Below are 18,225 nucleotides of genomic sequence, written 5' to 3' on the forward strand. Positions count from 1 at the left end.
AAATGGAAACTTGTGCTTGGGAATAGCTGAAGGCGTGAGTTTGAGCAGAGATATTAGTCATGACTGTAAGGATTTTGTAGTAATCAGCATTAAGACAAGATGAAGAGTCATACTGTAAATGTGAAACCATTTACTGTATAAATACCTGTAAATTATTACATTACAGAAGTGTTTAAACAGCAGGACCTGTTGTCCATAAAAAGAAAAAGCTTAGTTAAGATATGGAAACTACTTTTTTTACATTTATTTAAAAATGTCAGAGTTGGTGGGTTCACTTTGAACAATTGATCCCAAAGAATTAAAAAATAATCATGTGAAGCTTATTTTTTAAGCATGGTCATTTTCTATTGTGTATATACAACTTATGCCTTGTACATCTAGGGGGGGAAATCTCCTTGCTGTGGAGCATGATGTTCAAAGTGACTTATTGGTAATGTAATAAACTGGAAAATGCTAAGTCAGTTGTGTTGCTAATTTCTAATCAAATAGTAAAGGCAAACTGTACCCATGTACTTAAAATGCATTTTATATGGATTTATAACTCATCCCTTCCTGGAAAATGCAGAGGATGTCAATCTCAAAACAATTACTTCAGGATGACAAATGTCTACTCCACTGCTCCTTTCTGATGATCCTTTCAAAGCAATAGTATTCTGCTAGAGGGAACAGACTTTAGGGCCAACCACATTTCCTGCAACAGGTGAAGATTCCATGTCAGATGGCAGCAATATTCCTCAGCAAAGTTCACTTCCTTCCAATCTGATGGAAGAAGGTGGCAATAATTCTGAAATTGCCTTCCACACTTGTTCCCAGCCTAGCAGGACATCACTTCAGGCCCACTGGGCCTTAAATACCATGCAATCACATCCATTGCCACAGCTCATCTGCCACTTCTGGGAGTTGGCAGCGATGAGCATGTGTGTGACTGTGCGTCAATCGGACACACCTAAAATGGTCACTGCCTGTATAATAATCCAGACATACATCTGCTCAAGGTTAAGTAAGGGTTTGATGTGTTCACACCTCTAGCACAGATTACGCCTCAACATTTGGGTTTGGAATACTCTTGTATCTTATAAAGCAAGGTGATACACAACAGGCACCTTTGTTTCATTTTTTTACTGTACATGTATTAAAATATCAAAATATACATTTTTCTTAAAGACATTTATTGAATACAAAACTTAGTTACACTCAGCCTTAATATAAAGGATCACATGCAAAGAAAGCAGTAAAAATGATAGATTGATCAACTTACTAGTTGCCAACTAGTTTCAGAACATAGGTCTGTGACTTTTGACTCCTGAACAATACATTAGCAGAACTTATAATCAATACAGTAATGGAGGGGGTTAGTTACATTTCACATTATGACACATACTTGTTTGGCATTTATTGAGAGCTTTAAGTCATGATCATTTGTGCACATTAACAAAAAGTTTCATGAAACTTTTCATTAAATAAAACTTCATGAACAATTGTCTGCAAAACTGTTTTAAATTTCAAAGCTTACACTGAATCAAACCAGCAGGTGTCTATTAATACATTTAAACACCTATTCATTTTTCAATATAACCTAATTTTGGATACAGACACAGGAAACCTGTCCAGTGGATACCACAAAGATCATGGAAGTTATTCCTTACCATAAGGGAGCTTGATTTTATCGGGATTCTAGAACAGCTGAACACCAAAAATTGCATATGAACTTAGCTCATACCTTCAGAGAAGATTCTTATACTTACTGCAATTCTCAAAGCTGTTTTGGTTTTTCCTATGTATTTATTTCAGTATGCAGGCTCAATAGAACTGTTGGGAAATGTACTTCAAAGTGAAGGCTACACCTTTACCTGCCTCTCACTTGACATCAGTTATGTGTGGGGCTGGGCCAGTGGGCATAATTTGGAAGCAGTCCCCTGCTGGGCCTAATTAGACCCACAGGGTAGAGGTTTGTCACCCTTTGGTGTAGGGTATCATGTCAAGCCTTTGGAACAAAATTAGCTGTAGTCCACTCTAGCAAGTTAAACACTGAAAAATATGAGTGCAATTATTCCCTTATAAGGCAAGAAACACCATCTTTTTAAATGCTAGTTAAACTTGTTTCCTAATTAATTTCAGCCTCATTCCTGAACACTGACACTGGTCATAAATCTTCTAAAACACACTGATTTTTTTTAAAAAAACCAACAACCTGTTTTTAAGCATATATATACAAACAGAACGCTTTTAAAAGTACAAAAATAACAATTTGCAAGTTACTATGCTCTTCACAATTCTTAGATATCTTACACATGCAAGATAGTATAGCATAATTTAGAGCATTCATGATCAGGACATGTGACTTCTTCCTGAATGAATGGTATGTATTCAAATTAAAAGTAATGCCCAATACTGCAGTATTTGACAGTGTTAGCATGTGTACATACAGATACAACAGTTTTCGTATCAACTGATTTTTTAAAAATTCTCTACATTACAATGCACTAAAACCTACAATAGCTATATTAAATCTGCTTGTACAAAGAAATTCCATGATGTACAAAGTAAAAGCAGGGAACATTGATGGCCATGCAAAAACCTAAGAATTGCATTAAATCCAATTTTTAAAAGTTAAAGTAATTTCCATTAACACTCAGAACATTAAGCCAGTAGAATCATCCCTGACTAAATACTATGTTATGCCCACCCAAAAGGGCGAAACAAAACAAAAATTTAAAAAAATGTTTTGCTGGTGTTTGTAAAATATTTAAATCCACGGGAACAAGTCTGCAGCATTCGTTTTCTTCCCATTAGATCATGAAATGAGCTAAAAAGAGAAGAGTTTGTGTACTTTTAATCTTTAACCTACTTTGTAAATCCCACTTCCCACAAACACATTGCTAAGGCTGCCATTTTAACAGCTTGCTTGGAAGGAAGTTCCAGGGGAATTGATGGGACTTACTTCCAAGTAAATATGGCTAAGGATGAACTACAGGCCTTTAAGGGTACACTGTGAAACGTTAGATAAGGGGGACTATCTTAAAGTTACTTTAAATTTACGGAGTTGAAACTAAGCATAATAAATGAGTAAAATTTGGGTGGAATTTCAGGAACTGAGATCTTCCTAGGTACCCAACATTTCCAAATTTAAAGAGCAGCTTTTAATATTTGGATCATCACATGATATTTCATGGATCAAGTATTTACCTCTTTCACAGTCTTTTTGATGAAGACTTTTCTGTCAGACAAGTCATAACTGGGATAGCTTTCATACACCTGTAACAACCAATTTAACACAAAGGTAAGTCAAATAGTACATTCCGAACATTCTCCCAATGACCAAGGGTCAAACTGGTTGTACCACAAACAGTATCTCATTAGTTTTTTAAATACATTGAGAGCAGGCATGAAAGGTATGAATCTGGATTGGGACTGCTGTATTTGGGGAGGCTGCTTTTTAAAGACTCATTAAAATTGTTCCCTCCCCCAGTTTGCACCACAGAAGTCAAATATTCAAAGCATAGTTAACCATATCCTTTGTATGTCATGTCTGACTCCACTCCACTTTTCCAACATAACATAGACTTATATACTGTACTTACTTGCAAATATTTCTATTCTCTAACCTGACTCTCACCATGCATGTAGAAGTGTCTAATACACCTTTTGCAATTTAAATGTGAGTACCAGAATGGAGAGATTGCTTGTTTATTAAATTGAAGCATCTCCCTTACCTTTGATATTGCAAGGGAGGTATAAAAGGTAGATATAATATCCAAATAGACGTTTTTGTGTCAAAATTAGGACTGAGAAGACCCAGAGTCAGTTCTCTGGTCCATCTTGAAGAACCCTTAGATCACTCACAGTTTTTCAGTCTAACCTTCAGAGTTTTTTTGCAAGGACAGACTAGGGACTGTTTATTGCCCTGCCCTGAGCCTCCTTGGAGGCAAAGCAGGATCTGGAGAAAATAGGGGGTGACATGCGACCTATGCCAGTTATCTTTCAGGGGTTAACCTAAATATATTTTACTATGTTTAGTATAATTATACCATACTGTGATAATGGGATTATGACTGCCCCCAAGGAAAATAGACAGCATAAACTGAGTTCACTTGTCTTTTCCTGCACCAACAAGAAGCATAAGAATTTATGAAATGTGCATGCATTTTTACATTTGACTCTAAAGGTTTCTAACTGCAAACCAGTGATTGGGGGGGGGGGGTAGACAACTCTTCACCGCTTCATCTTTCTTCAGATAATTAACAATGTGAAAGTAGCAAATAATGGATACTAACTGCAAATCAACGTTAGGCAAGGTTGGCAGTTTCGTGTCTATATAAAATGCAGTACAGTGGTATCTCGGGTTAAGAACTTAATTCATTCTGGAGGTCCGTTTTTAACTTGAAACTGTTCTTAACCCAAGGTACCACTTTAGCTAATGGGGCCTCCTGCTGCCGCTGTGCCACTGCCACACGATTTCTGTTCTCATCCTGAAGCAAAGTTCTTAACCCGAGGTGCTATTTCTGGGTTAGCGGAGTCTGTAACCCGAGGTACCACTGTACAAGGAAAACTAACATGGCAAATGAGATCACTCCCCAGGTATCTCCAATTTACTCTCCCCAGACCACATCTTCCTCTAGCTCTTTTGAATGGGTCCTTGAAATGTTATAATGTCCCTTGCTTGCCTGGATCAAGATATATGAGCAGAAACCTTTGAATTTTGTTTGGACAGACTGTACCCTATGCTTCTGTACAAATATAAAATTACATCTATTGCACCATCCACCACTGGCAAGTGGCCCCCAGAAGGTTCCCCACTCGGAATATGGCCCTTTGCTGAAAAAGGTTCCTCATTCCTGCTTTTAGGGCCACAGGGAGTTTTCCAAATTTCCCTAATTTGCAAAGGAAAACTTTCCAGAAAAACCCACATTACTGCTGTAAACTGCAAGCAAAACAACGAAAGTGGAAAACTAATGTCATAAATCTGTACCTCTTTACAAATTTGTTTCATTGTAACTTCCTCTAGGTTTGCATTGGCCAGAAGCTTCTTCACTGTTTCTTTCAGCTCTTCATCTGTAGGTGGCTTTTTCAACTTTTTAATTAAAGGCTCATCATCCGAACTATCCTCTGACTCACTTTCTAAATGTAAAGATATTTTCCAATTAAAATGTGGATAATGATTTCTTTCCAATTAAACATTTTCACCTGGACCAAAAAACTGAATGACTTAGTTGTGTTCAAGCACTTTTGAACTTGGGCTTTTCAAATGGCAGCTGCCAAGACCAGCTAGCAAGCTTCTTTGGAAATGGAGAGAAGTTTCAAAAACTATTTATGGGGTTGTGGTTTCCCCTCTCTGCTCACATATCCCAGCATATCCCCTATTTGTTACCTTTGATCTCCCAACTCTACCTACCACTAAAGGTCTCCTGCTCCCTTAAAACCATTGGCCATTTCCCTGTTGTTGTTGTTGCTGCCACCTACCTCCTCCCTGGGGTCCCTACAAAGCCATGTCCCAGGGAGGTCACTAGATCAGTCACTCAGCTACTCTACTGAGTCCAGGCTTTCTATGACTAAGTGCATGCACACAAGGTATGTAGGGTGATGTGTATTAACCTTAAAATCCAACCAGGCCAGAACAGGCAGTTAAAACACACATATATTATGGAACATAATAACTAGAAAAAGCAGCCACTTGATATAGAACGCTCAGTTCTAATGCCCTATCTTAAGAAAACTCTCTTCTCCTTAAAAGTCATGCTAACTCTAACCATTTCTTTCCTCTCATTTCCTCCTTGTCTCTTCAGCCACTCTTTTTAAACTGTTGTTCTCAACCGACGCTCTTCACCTGCCGCTTGCTCTCACTCCTCCCAACATTCTACCACAATGCCCTGCTGTCAAACAGGCTTCCATTCACCTTTCTGTCTTTGTTACAAAGCATCCATCTTTATGGCCCCCCACACTTTATGTAAGTATGTATAATTGTATTTGCATATACTCTTCTGTTCTTGTCCCTGTCTGCTCGCAGGACCCCAGAAAGATAGGTTCACCTTTTTTGGAATTGTTCTGATTCTTCTTGGTTGTGCTGCTATCTGCTTTCTTGACGTAAGCATTCTTTGTGCCCTTTTTGCTTTTCACAGCTGACTTTTGCTTGGGTTTTTCTTTTTTGGATGACTTTTTAGGTGGCTGTGGTGTGATAAAGAGAGCATCAAAGTCTATTACAATATAAAACACTCCTAACACTATGAAGCTTCTTGCTAAAGCATAGTTTATTGCTAGAAAGCACTATTTGCAGCAAAGCCAAAATACACATGCAAGCTATTTGTAACTGCATTATTTGTATCTAGTTCTAATAATGCCCCTGCATTATAAGAGAACATGCCTTTCTGCTTTTGCAGGGATACAAAAAGTTACCTTGTACCTTGTGAAGGTAGTGAACTGGCTATGTTTGGCCTGCTAACCATTTTTTTGTCAATCCCCCCCCCCAAAAAAGCCATCAGCAGATAGTGACAGTGTCCCATTGCTAGTATGCTGTCACTGTAAGGTTGCAATGGGTGATGAAGGTGTGAGGCTGAAAGGCGTTAGCTAGTTCTGTTGAGAACTGTACCTTTGTTTGAGGCGAGCACCAAGCATTTTTGTCCCTAAAATAACAAGTAATTATGCGAAGAACAATGAATCTATGGTACATTCCTATCCACACTTCTAGCAAACAGGTCTTTGTACTTTATCAGCATCTAGTCACTACTTTCAAGTTTAAGTCTGTTGATCACTAAGCAAATATCTTAAAAGTCAATAGGTCTATGGAATGAAAATATTTTTCTCTATAACCCTATCATCTTCAGCTCAATGCCCTTTAAGCAAATCAGAGAGCCTACTGTAGCTGGCCTTCAACATGGATAGTTTGCAAATAGATCCTACCTCCTCTTCACTTTCTTTATCTTCTTCAGATGATTCTTCTTTCTCTTTCTTTTCATCTTCCTCACTACTGGATTCATCTGACAGGATCTCAGGACATTTAGTGCGCTTGCCTTTCCGTGCTGTTCCAGAGCTACTGCGTTCCTTTTTCCCACTTTTGTTAGGTGTTCTCTTGGATTTTGGCAATGGCTATTAAATATTAAAAATTGAGGCAAACAAAATAGTTTTAAAACTCTCTATTTATTTATAAGACTCTATAGGGGATAAGTAATTGCTTAGAGCTTAACCACCTTCAAAGTGTTATCCTTTACTATGGTCATTTTGAAAAGGTACCATGAGATTACAGGTTTCTTTTAGAATGAAGTTATAGACATTACATACATGTATTATTTGAGGGTAATTATTCAATTGAAGGTATTTCTTCTATTTAAGATGGTCATACTGTGAGTTCTATTTCTTACGTAGCCAAAACAGTATCATATCTGTAGAAGATGAGGAACTAGCAGATCTGGAGGGACTCCAAAGTTTGCATAAGTTAAAGTTGCCACAAAAGTTGTTGAGTTTTTTATGGGGGGGGGTTAAAATTGTTTATTTATATACCATCCTTCATTTGAAGATCTTTAGTAGGGGAACATCCTCCCAAAATAGCCCAATGAGGGGGAATGGAATTGCACAACAGCACTTGCAATGTTTTCTTGCAGATTCCACTTTTTATTTTAGCTATCAATCAGCAGCTTGAATATGGAAGACTGGCAAGTGCAATGCTGCCATTGAGTTTTTGTTTCCCATGACAGGAGCCATGTTTGATGCCAAATATATGGGTAATACCTTCCACAAATGTGGTTCCAGAGGAAAATTCTGGAAAGCAGTGACAAGCTCAGGAAGGATTTCACTCCCCACTTGAAGAGTCTTATTGCAGTATTCCTGGCAGTGCTATAAATAAAGACATCTTTTTCTCTGTTTGTTTTCAGATGCCAGCCTCGCTGACTGTTGGTGTCTGTCTTTTCCAGAGAAGCAGAAACACAAAATTCAGAGACATTGCTTTTCCATTTTTAATAATTTGTTAGGTAATATTGCCTAATACTGTAAGGCAATGAGAACATAATTTGTTATTGAGCTTTTTACTCCAGGTTGAATGCCTCAGTCTCAAAACTCGTGGAAGAAAACTTGTGTTTTCATATACAGTTCAATAGAAATGGCATATTTGTTTTTAAAAGGGCCTCCGCTGTAACAAATGTTTAATAGCTGCTAGGCATGGTCTCTGTATAAAGAACCTCAGAAGAGATACTAACGTGCAATCAAACCCTAGTGCTCTTGTAGTACTCCTTGTAAGGAGAATGCTACGGTTCATTTTCCCCTTGAGCTCTGCCTTTGTTCTGTTTGACTGTCTTCTTCCATCTCTCTTATTTTCCACAAGAACAACATATAATATATAATAAAGAAGCTAATAAGATGTTCACTAGTGGCTTAATAGAATTGTGGTCATATTACTTACATCTTCAAGAGCATATATGAATCAAGCAAAGCATATGTGTGATTTTGTGGTGGCGCAAGCCACACAAAACTCAACAACTGTTTGTCGTGGGACAGCAATAGCAACTCTACATAAAAAGCAGGATCACCACAAAGATGATAAATGTAATCTAAATATAGCTTCATTATTATGTCGTCTTACCTTGCCTGAAGGTTTTGGATGCATTAAGAAGTTTAGGATTCTGGCTACCAATTCACTATTAACTCCTGATCTTTCCAAATCAAGAACTTCACATATACTTTTCAGCATTGCATTTCTGTACCTAGAGAGAAATACCCTTTATTAAACATAGCTGATAAAAGTTGATCTTAATACACAGGAGCAAAGAGATAGTTTAGTTGACTACCTGAGCTTTCAACTATATCTTACAAGCATACAATTGATGAATTTATTATTTATACTCCACTTTTTGATTTTTCAAAACTCAAGGCAACTCACAAAAATTAAACAAACCACAGAAATGCAATCAACATTTTGACAATATTTCTTCAATGATTGCATGTCCCATCTTATTAAAACAGTACTTATAATAAAACTAGAAATACCAAGCAGGCAGGTAGGAAATATTTTACAGCTAAGGACAGAATTCAAAGACAGAGTTCAAAGGGTATTGGGATTCATTTATTTAAACACCTTCTCAAATTTTTGTCAGTAGAAAGAAGCCACAGTATAGCTTTTATAGTTTACGCAAAGATCAATGGTGCAACAACTGAGAAACCTGTGCAGGCCCTCAGGAATAAAATTCACCCTTCAGAAGTTACAGCCAACCCCTATTTACCAACATGATTATACCACCACTGTCTAGAAGAGTCTGCGTGATAATGGAAGGAAGGGCAGCTTTTATGGGTTGCCATCTTTACCATAAGTCAGCCTAAGTACACTGGTAGCAGCTTATGCCCTCTCCATAGAGGGAAGTGCTGGAAATTGCACTACACTGGAAATTGGAAATACCAACTGCCAGGAGGAAAAAGACATTGCTAAATGTGCAACCACAGATTCTGAATATCGTAAAACACATCACAAAATACAGTATTCCTTGTATACTTTTTATAACTGCAAAAGTTCTGCACAAATATTAAGGTGGCAGAGAATTTTAAGTTTGAATTAAATGTTGGGGGCACAATTTAGCCAAAGGTATGCAAGTTTAAGTGCTTTTCATTTCAAGGGGGAAAATTAAGTATGTGTAACTCAACTATTAGAAAAATCACCAATATTTATGTGCTTAACTTTCACAAGACCATACCTCAAGTTTGTGCATGAAAATAGCAATATTTTATTGAACAAGATACTCACTTGTATCTTCAACTAAGTAGTTAATTAGAAAAAATTCAGCACCAGTAAACCCATTCATTTTAGACATAAAATGTTAACATGTGTAATATAGAACTATCCTTCAGTAATGTTTATGGATATGGTTTGAAATACACTGAAGTTACTAACTGAAATGTGCAGGGATAGCAAACAGGGCTTAAAGCAGTTGCTCTGCTCAAGATTTAAAATGCATGTATTAACATTAATAATGAAACTTGATCATACTAAAAAGTTTTAAAATGTTACTTTTTCAACATCTCTTCCTTTTTCTTATATTGGTCACTTCCTTTTTCAAATGGAAAGCCACTGAACTGGCCCACATTCTTCTTTAATGAAGCAACCTAAAACAGAACACAATAACATGCATTTTAGAGTGGTATTTGCATTATACCAGGCAGGTCTTGATCCAAAGCAGTTCAACTAGGGCTTAGAACAAGTTTTCGTCAACAGAAAATTCAAGAGAAACAGGATGCAACATTTCCCAAAAACAAACTGAGTTTACCGTCAAAGGTGTTGCTTCTCTGACTATTTGCAGCTGCAATGATCACCATTTTTCAGAAGAGTCTTCCAGTTACCTAGGCAACACTTTCCTATCTTTGAAGACCACAGTGCAGTACAGTAAGGAAAGAGAGGAAAGTGCCCCTGCATTGTTGAGGCAGTTGTGCTGATCTTCTGACACATGATAATTATGGAATCAATTCAAAGGTAAAGCTGGGAAGGGTGCTCAGCCAGATAGCACAGTGAACATCAAGTTGCCGCTGAAGGAGCACTGCAAATTTGTAGCCTATAAACAAGGCTACAAGATTAGCACATAAATTTTTGCTCACCTTTGAATATAACTACCTAATTATGTATGAAATAAATAAGAGCAAATGTTAAAACAGCTCATATACCCTTATTTGATAAGGAATTTTTCAGGAAGAACCTCCCTCAGTTTCTGTAAGACAGCAAGCTGCTACATACTGCAAATAATCACATTCATGAGAAACAAAGGGTACACTATTTTTAAAAAAACCAAAACACAAGTAAAAATATGTACTGAAATATTGGTAAGTTTGTATGGAATATGTTGTATAGAAGCTGTTTTCTATATAGACAGATTTGGATTCAATTGACAAATTATACAGGTAGTTAAAGTATCTAAAAAGTAATTCATAAAGCAATTTTGCTCTTCATAACCAAGATAAGCTTAAGCATTTTACAAATAAAAATGTTAGAATAGTAATAGACAAAGTATATTAGAAGGCCTGTTATATCCTATGTATATAAGCCTTTCTATGCATGAGCAAAACAAACTTGCTTTCAACAAGTTCAACTTCTTCTCTCCCCCTGCATGACCTCAAAATCTGCTCCAGAGGCTTGGAGGACAACCCAGAGCAGATTTTAGGGGGGGTGCAGGAGAGAAGGAAGCTCAAGTGTCCTTGAGGAAGCAGAAGTCCACATGTGCAGTGCTGGATAAAGATAAAATTCTTCTTGTAGATTTTAATGTAGTCAAAATGGTATTATTAATGCCCAAGAGGGAGGTATCAGCGGGCTTGGGAAAACCAAGGTCTACATGCAAACGTGTGTGTGCAAAAGCAAGACTCCAAAACAACCCAGTAACCATAGAATGCTGACCACTGGGAGGTGGTGGTGGTGGAAGAATGCAAATCTGAGGGAGGGAGAATAGAATGGAGTTTCCTGGAAAGTGATGTGGCTGCAACCCTGAACAGGAGCACTACACAATGCAATATTTTGTTACAGGGCCACTTGTTTTAGCAGCAATTTCAAACAAACCAAGGATGGAATGTGAGAATCAAAAACAGGCTTAAGGCCCCAAGCAAAGACAGGATTGTGCCAGTAACTTCTAGCACCAGCAGACTCTACATTTATCAATCTCAGGATTATTGAGAAAAAAATGAATATTCAAAGGGGGGGATGGACAAATTAAAGTATAAAGACTTCATTCCAAAATCCACTGGATAGGATCCAAATGACTACATCCAGCTTTGTAAGGCAAAGAGCTATTTAGATTCACTTTATTTCCACTGTAACCACCACATGGCAGATTGTTTTTGAACAGATGGGAGTTTCAAGTACCCTTTGTATAGGGTCAAAAGCTCAAAGACAAAAGATAATGTAATTAATAATTCCAGGAAGCACAAGTAAGGCCTGGAAATGTAGTTTTCAAATACAAACCAGCTATTGGAAAGCCCACTCCACAGATTTAAATGGAATTTATTTTCATCTTAGGACTTTAAAGAGTCTCAGCCTTCAGAAACAAGGCCATTCTGTATTTCATGACATTTTCCAAAACAAATTTGATAGTTTTCTAAGCTTACTGTGCCTGGTCTGTTGTATAGAAGTTTGTGCAGATTTCGAAGTTCATCTGTTTTCTTCTTGCTTAAAAAGTACTGTATTCTTTCAATTTCACAAAGTTTTTGTCCCTTTCCTGAAAGGGAAAATGTATTACATTAGTCTATTTAGCAACATTAATACTTACTAATAGTTACTAGATTACACTTATGAGGTGGTTATAGTTATCAGTCAGATATATTTAAATGATTGTTGTATAATTTTTTGACAGGGGCTGTGGATATGTTTTTGGTTTTTGTTTTAAATTGTATGGGTCCTCCTTAAGATTACCTAACATGTTTCTGCTTGAAAGGCCGTCAAGTGTTGAATTAAATTTAGACAATAATTTCAACATTTTGAAATAATGGTTCCAATGCAACCCAATCAGATGGGTGGTATATAAATAATAAAATTGGTATTATTTGTATTTGGAATTATTTGGAACAAGATGAGTTATAAGTACTTGCTACTTAAAAACATGTAAAGATAACTCATGCTCAATATACAGTATGCAAAAAATAACTTGCCTGGTGTAATTGTAAAAGGTTCTTTCTGTAATGAAGAAACTTGCATGGTCAATCTTTCTACTTTTTTCTTCTCTCTTTTTCCTTCAACAATGAGACTCTTTTCTGAAATAGACAATTATATATAAAATTTTGAAACACAGTTAGTTGCCATATAGAAAAAACAGACCTATAGATCAAAAGTACATATTTAATATTCTAAGAAACATTCTGGGAACACCCAAAACTGTAGCAAATTAAGCTTGGACTACAGATTTGCCACCACACCTGTGGCAATTTACACTCTGAAACAGGGAATTCCAGGCTGGAATATTTCTGAAGGTTCGCTAAATGTTGTACTTATTTTACTTGTTAAAATAAATCTACAACAGCCCTTCTCTAGTCACGTAAGAAAACACAAACTCCTCCAAGCACTGTGAAGTATTGTAACTGAGAAGAGTTGTAATGGCAACTTATGAACAAGTGTTCAAGTTTGGCTCTGGAAAGGAGACTTTACATACATACCCGACTGACTCAACTTGATTCCTCATTCTCCAACTAACAAGAAATATTTGCTAGTTCCCACAGAAAGTATATGTTAATAAAATATATATTGACCTCAAAAAACTAGTCCCTCTATGAACAAACATGTCTACACAGATTCTAATTAAAATTGAGAAACTAGATAGGAATAGTATCAGCAAGCCACTCATCATACTTTTCAATATCTGAACCCTGAAACAAAGGAAGTAACCATCAGAACTGGAATAATGCAAAACACAATGAGGAAGAGAAACAGCCCAGGTCACCTTTATTTATGCACAGAACTATTTAAACTCTAATTATCTAAAGCTTACAATCCAGTAATATATATGTATAAAGACTGTAAAATGACTATCAAACCAGATTATTGATTTCCAAATACTAAACTCACCATTTTGCCTAATATACAAGTAAATAAACAAATCATGTAACCTAGGTGCGTTTAAAACCCTACTCACATGCAACATAAAGTTCATACGAACAGATCACTGTTCCTATATAAAAATAAGAGGAAGGTGAAGAAGTGCTCATTCTCCATCACCTATACAAAACTGTCCACTTTATCCTACTTGTACTTCTTGGCTCTCCTACCTTTTTCTGAGCCCCAAGCACATCTGTACTCTCTGCAGAGCTGCCCATAACTTATTAATGCTCTAAATTACTAGAGAAAAAGCAACCCAAACATCTTCTCAGAAGGTTACAGTTTGATCTCAGTTAGAAGAGCTATTATTTTTTATTATCATTATTAAAAAGAGTGTGCATATAATTTTACAAAGATTGTTTTTAACTAATTTTCCATAAATGCATCCGTAAAAATGTTTCATCTCCAGTGTCATCTAATACTGGACATTGAGGGGAAAGTGCTTTTTCTTTCCAGCTGCAGCTTTTCACATTATGTTGGACTCCATTCTAGAGTGTTTTTGCTTGGATGGGGGCAAGGGACTACATCTGGAGAGCTTTCTAAAATGTCCTGCTGCACATACACCTTGACCTAAATATTTAGCTTAGTGCAAAGTTCTAGTGTTGCTTCACATTAGCGTTTTTCTACCTTTTTCCTCCTCCTCGTCCTCCTCCTCTTCTTCACTATCTTCAACTTTGTCCTCAGTTTCCGGTTCTCTTTCTTCTGTTTGTTCAGCAGACAGTGAACCATCTTTTTCAGTTACAGATGACATGGTTGGTTCTTCTGCATGAAAACACAGGAGAAATATAATGTCAATATGACTGCTATAAAATAACATTTGACCTTGTGCCCTTCCATCATTCTTGCAACATAGAAAGGAATTCTCCTTAACAGCAAGTTCTCATATACCACATTATTAACAGTTGTGTGACTGTTTTACTATAAGTTTACATCAACAACATATGGCTAATAAATATGCCGCAAAGTAAAAGCTAGGGCTGAAGGACAAATGAAAAAACATTTACGGAAGTTGGGAGTAAGCAACTGCTTCTTCTGAGAAGGAATTTCCCCCCATACAACTGATTATACATAACAGTGTTTAATCCTCTGCAATTTTACACAAATCTAGCTATAGCCTCCTTTGTTAAAAAGAAACTTTCTAAAAACTAGTTTTAATGACATAAAAATAGAGGCAGCATCTGAAGAAGGAAAGAGTCAAGTTCCTGTGATCTGTATGGCTACTTATTCCTCATGGTCTTCGCATGCTTTTACACCCACACTTACTACCTGTAATCCAGTGAAATAGTTCTGGGGGCCAAGTTCAGAAGTATGCAAATATTGGACACTGACTGAAGCATGCAAGCTGAACACGTGCTTGCAAAATAAACTGTATGCACTTTGCATAAATTATTTTGAGCTTCCTAGTTATAAAGGATTCCTAGTTATAAAGGTCCCAAGTGACTTAAACAGAACATGGCATGTCTTTTTAACAAGATTTCACAAAAGGAAGGAGGTAAACAATCCAAACAACTTGGAAATCTGCTATCCTACACGATCACACATTATGTTAATAGTGTGGTGCAGGCATAATTTGATGCCCCATAAATAAGGTATGTAGTAGAATGACAACTGTCTTATGTTTCCATGCACCAACACTAACTTGGATCATATCCCCACTTCAACCAAAAATATCTGAAGCCCACCCAGAGGTCAAAACAAAACATGCAGCAGACAGTACTGTACTGTTTTTCACCCCATTATGTGAAGTTTCTATTTAAACTTTTACATACACCTATAAAAAACCACCAGCACACGGAAGCCACTTTATGCATCCGAACAAGTGGGCTCTATTCAAACTCCTGCTGGTCTTTCTAGGACTGCCGTTCTTCCTTCTTCCTAAAACAAACTAAAGCAGTGACGTTTTTGGAATACGGGTTGTTGTTGTTGGGGGAATGTTTCCGTTGGCTTTTGCTTTAGCACGACAGAAACTCCGAGCAAAACGGAACATTTTGAAAGAATCCCGCTGGCAAAACAAACGCGACTCCATGCTCCAACCATCTCTTCCTTAAGGATTTATAAGCTCCAGGATTTTCGGGACCGAGGCAGAAGAAGACAGAGAAAGAGTGGTAGCCCTCATCCCGCCCGCCCCACCGTGTTCAATCTGCCCCTCACTATAAGTAAACGGTTAAGCCCCCCACAAGGGCAATAATGTCAGGCGAGAGGATTCCGGCAGGAAACGCTGAAGAGACGTCAAGGCCGGGCGGAGGGAACAGAAATCCTGTCAGGCTCCGAGCAAGGAGGCTCCCTGCCGCCTTAACCGTTTCCACAGAGCGGGCTGCGCGCGACAAACGTCGCTTCCTGGGCGTTCGAAACCGCCACCCAGGCCGTTAGGACCTCGCCTTCGACCGTTATCCCGGGAGCAACGGAACACTCACCTCGTCGCGAGACGGACACCTCGGGGCACTTCTGAGAAAGTGTCAGCAGCAGCGATGGCGCACAGCCACGGTTTTTCTTAAAAAAGAGAAAGGAAAGATAAAAGGGGGGAAAAACCTCACCACCCCTCAGGTAACAAGAGCAGCGGCTGGTAGAGACTTAAGGAGGGGGGCGGGACCAGACGTGAGGCTGTTGCTCACTCTTCCCCAGGAAAAAAAATAAAAATCAACAACGTTTCAAAATGGCGGGTTGTCAAAGGGGAAGAAGGAAGCGGGAAATCTCTGGCCAATCGGCGCTCGGGACGTCGGGCTTGGGAGGCGGGGTTTTGAGAAAGTGACGGGCAGAAAGGAAAGGCCTCGCGCCGCGAACTGGGTGAAAGGGAGGTTTTGTGTTTGGCAGGGGGAAAGCTCCACGGCGCATGCGTGCAACTGAGGGCGGGGGCGGTTCGGAAGTTGCCATGGTGGCGCCCTCGAGCATGCTTGCTGCTGTGGTTGGGGGGCCCGTCCGAATGTGTTTTTTTTTTTAAGCGGCCGCAAGACGAAAGCGCATTTGCAACTCCTGAAGGGGAAAGGGACCAGAGTGCAGCCCAATGAGAGCTCTGGTTCTTCTGCCAGCTCAGGCGCACTAAGCATAGAGAGAAAACCCCGTGTCCATATTGCCACCGATCTGTAAAATCTACCAACAACAACAACAATTTATTATTTATACCCGGCCCATCTGGCTGGGTTTTCCCAGCCACTGGGTGGCTTCCAACAAAATATTAAAAATACATTAAATACTATGCTTCTCCTACAGCCGCGTTCAGGATTGGAATCAACTATTTATTTTATTTCTATTTAGATTTGTATACTGCTTTTTTACCAGAATCCCCACTGTGACTCATAACATTAATAACATATTTCCGTTGAAAACCTTCCAGTTTCAATATTAAAAGACTACAATACAGTGGTACCTCAGGTTACATACGCTTCAGGTTACAGCCTCTGCTAACCCAGAAATAGTACCTCGGGTTAAGAACTTTGCTTCAGGATGAGAACAGAAATTGTGCTCTGGCAGCGCGGCAGCAGCAGGAGGCCCCATTAGCTAAAGTGGTTCTTCAGGTTAAAAACAGTTTCAGGTTAAGAACAGACCTCCGGAATGAATTAAGTACTTAACCCGAGGTACCACTGTAAATGGACTCTCGAGGAGAGATGGGAGCACAAGAGAGAAAACAGGGTAGAATAGATATAGTATATGGGTAAGTTATTGGGTGAATGAAAGGCAATGCACCTGTGTGCAATGTATGTCACTGAGTGTGTCTGATCTACTTGGGCACATGTGCTTTTGTTTACAGGTATCAAAATGATGCAGTCTTCAATATCCCTGCCTTCGAAAGTAAAATTAGATGGAAGATTCTGCAATATGTACAGATGCATGAAATATCCTCAGCAGAATTGTAGGAAGTCTGTAAGAGGTACTGTGGGCTAGTGGTCATGTTAAAAACCATGTTAGTAATTCTTTGTAATATTTATTATTTAAATAATAAAACCTATGAAACTTGGCTCCATTCACACTGTAGTCTGATACCTACTTTCTAGGATTAAGTCCCTCTGAACTGCACACCTCTGAATAGGATTGTGCTGTTAGAAACAGTTATTCTTTCCATTCGTGGTGAATTATGTCTTACAGAGAACAACAGAGATACATTTCTCATTGTTGGAATAAATGTGTTTTGTTTCTGTTGACATCCACTAAGTTTATAAAAATGTAATTAAAAATAAATATTACTTCTAACTATTGACGGATCGAGCACACACTAGCGAAAATTCCACTGACCTCCAGCTCCTCCTTCCAGTCCAAAGGGCAAAATACACATCAAGATGGGTATGTAAAAAACAAAACTAAAATCTAAAACTGAACAATTCCAGATAGAGGCTGCTGTTATCTTGAATGCTAGCATGCAACTCTGTAAATGGAGCTCTGCCTAAAGTAACAAGGACAGTAGATAGTGATTAGGTACTGTGGAATAAAAAGCTAAGCTAATAAATATGTTATTACATCTTCAAAGACTGAGGAGTATTGTGATGAAACAAAAGTTTAAAATCACGATACAGAGACTTCATATATTGTTACGTTGCTGGTCTCACATAATAAGACACAAGTCTAGTTCAGTCATAGCTACAAAACATAAGAATGAGCCTGAACAATCTTTGTGTTCACACACTCCCCCCTTGTCCCTTCCACATGTAATCTGGAAGCCTTTGCTTTGGAATTAACCACAGTTTTCCATTATGCCT

The 18,225-nt window shown here is 38.1% G+C and overlaps 2 protein-coding genes and 1 long non-coding RNA gene across 4 annotated transcripts in view; 2 read left to right on the forward strand and 1 right to left on the reverse strand.

The window, feature by feature from the left end:
* Window positions 1-1,106: 1,106 nt before the first annotated feature.
* On the reverse strand, window positions 1,107-16,083 carry DEK (DEK proto-oncogene). Its single transcript, XM_081206559.1, has 11 exons — window positions 15,952-16,083; window positions 14,165-14,299; window positions 12,598-12,699; window positions 12,058-12,167; window positions 9,983-10,077; window positions 8,567-8,687; window positions 6,895-7,080; window positions 6,027-6,162; window positions 4,970-5,118; window positions 3,187-3,255; window positions 1,107-2,806 (listed from the first exon to the last, which is right to left on the reverse strand). Exons 2-11 carry the CDS (start codon window positions 14,286-14,288, stop codon window positions 2,795-2,797), a joined length of 1,104 nt encoding a protein of 367 aa, XP_081062685.1. The 5' UTR covers window positions 14,289-14,299; window positions 15,952-16,083; the 3' UTR covers window positions 1,107-2,794.
* LOC308594051 lies at window positions 3,262-4,201 on the forward strand. Its single transcript, XR_014011268.1, has 2 exons — window positions 3,262-3,392; window positions 3,443-4,201. It is a non-coding gene; the product is annotated as an uncharacterized lncRNA (long non-coding RNA).
* The window catches only part of RNF144B (ring finger protein 144B), a 76,262-nt gene continuing 73,995 nt past the window's right edge, over window positions 15,959-18,225 (forward strand). For both annotated transcript variants that reach the window (XM_081206582.1, XM_081206584.1), the window contains exons 1-2: window positions 15,959-16,081; window positions 17,283-17,402. The gene's annotated coding sequence lies outside the window, so the exon portion shown is untranslated. The remainder of the gene's footprint in view (window positions 16,082-17,282; window positions 17,403-18,225) is intronic.

Source organism: Podarcis bocagei, assembly GCF_964188305.1.
Source record: "Podarcis bocagei genome assembly, chromosome: 8".
Taxonomy (NCBI): Eukaryota; Metazoa; Chordata; class Lepidosauria; order Squamata; family Lacertidae; genus Podarcis; species Podarcis bocagei.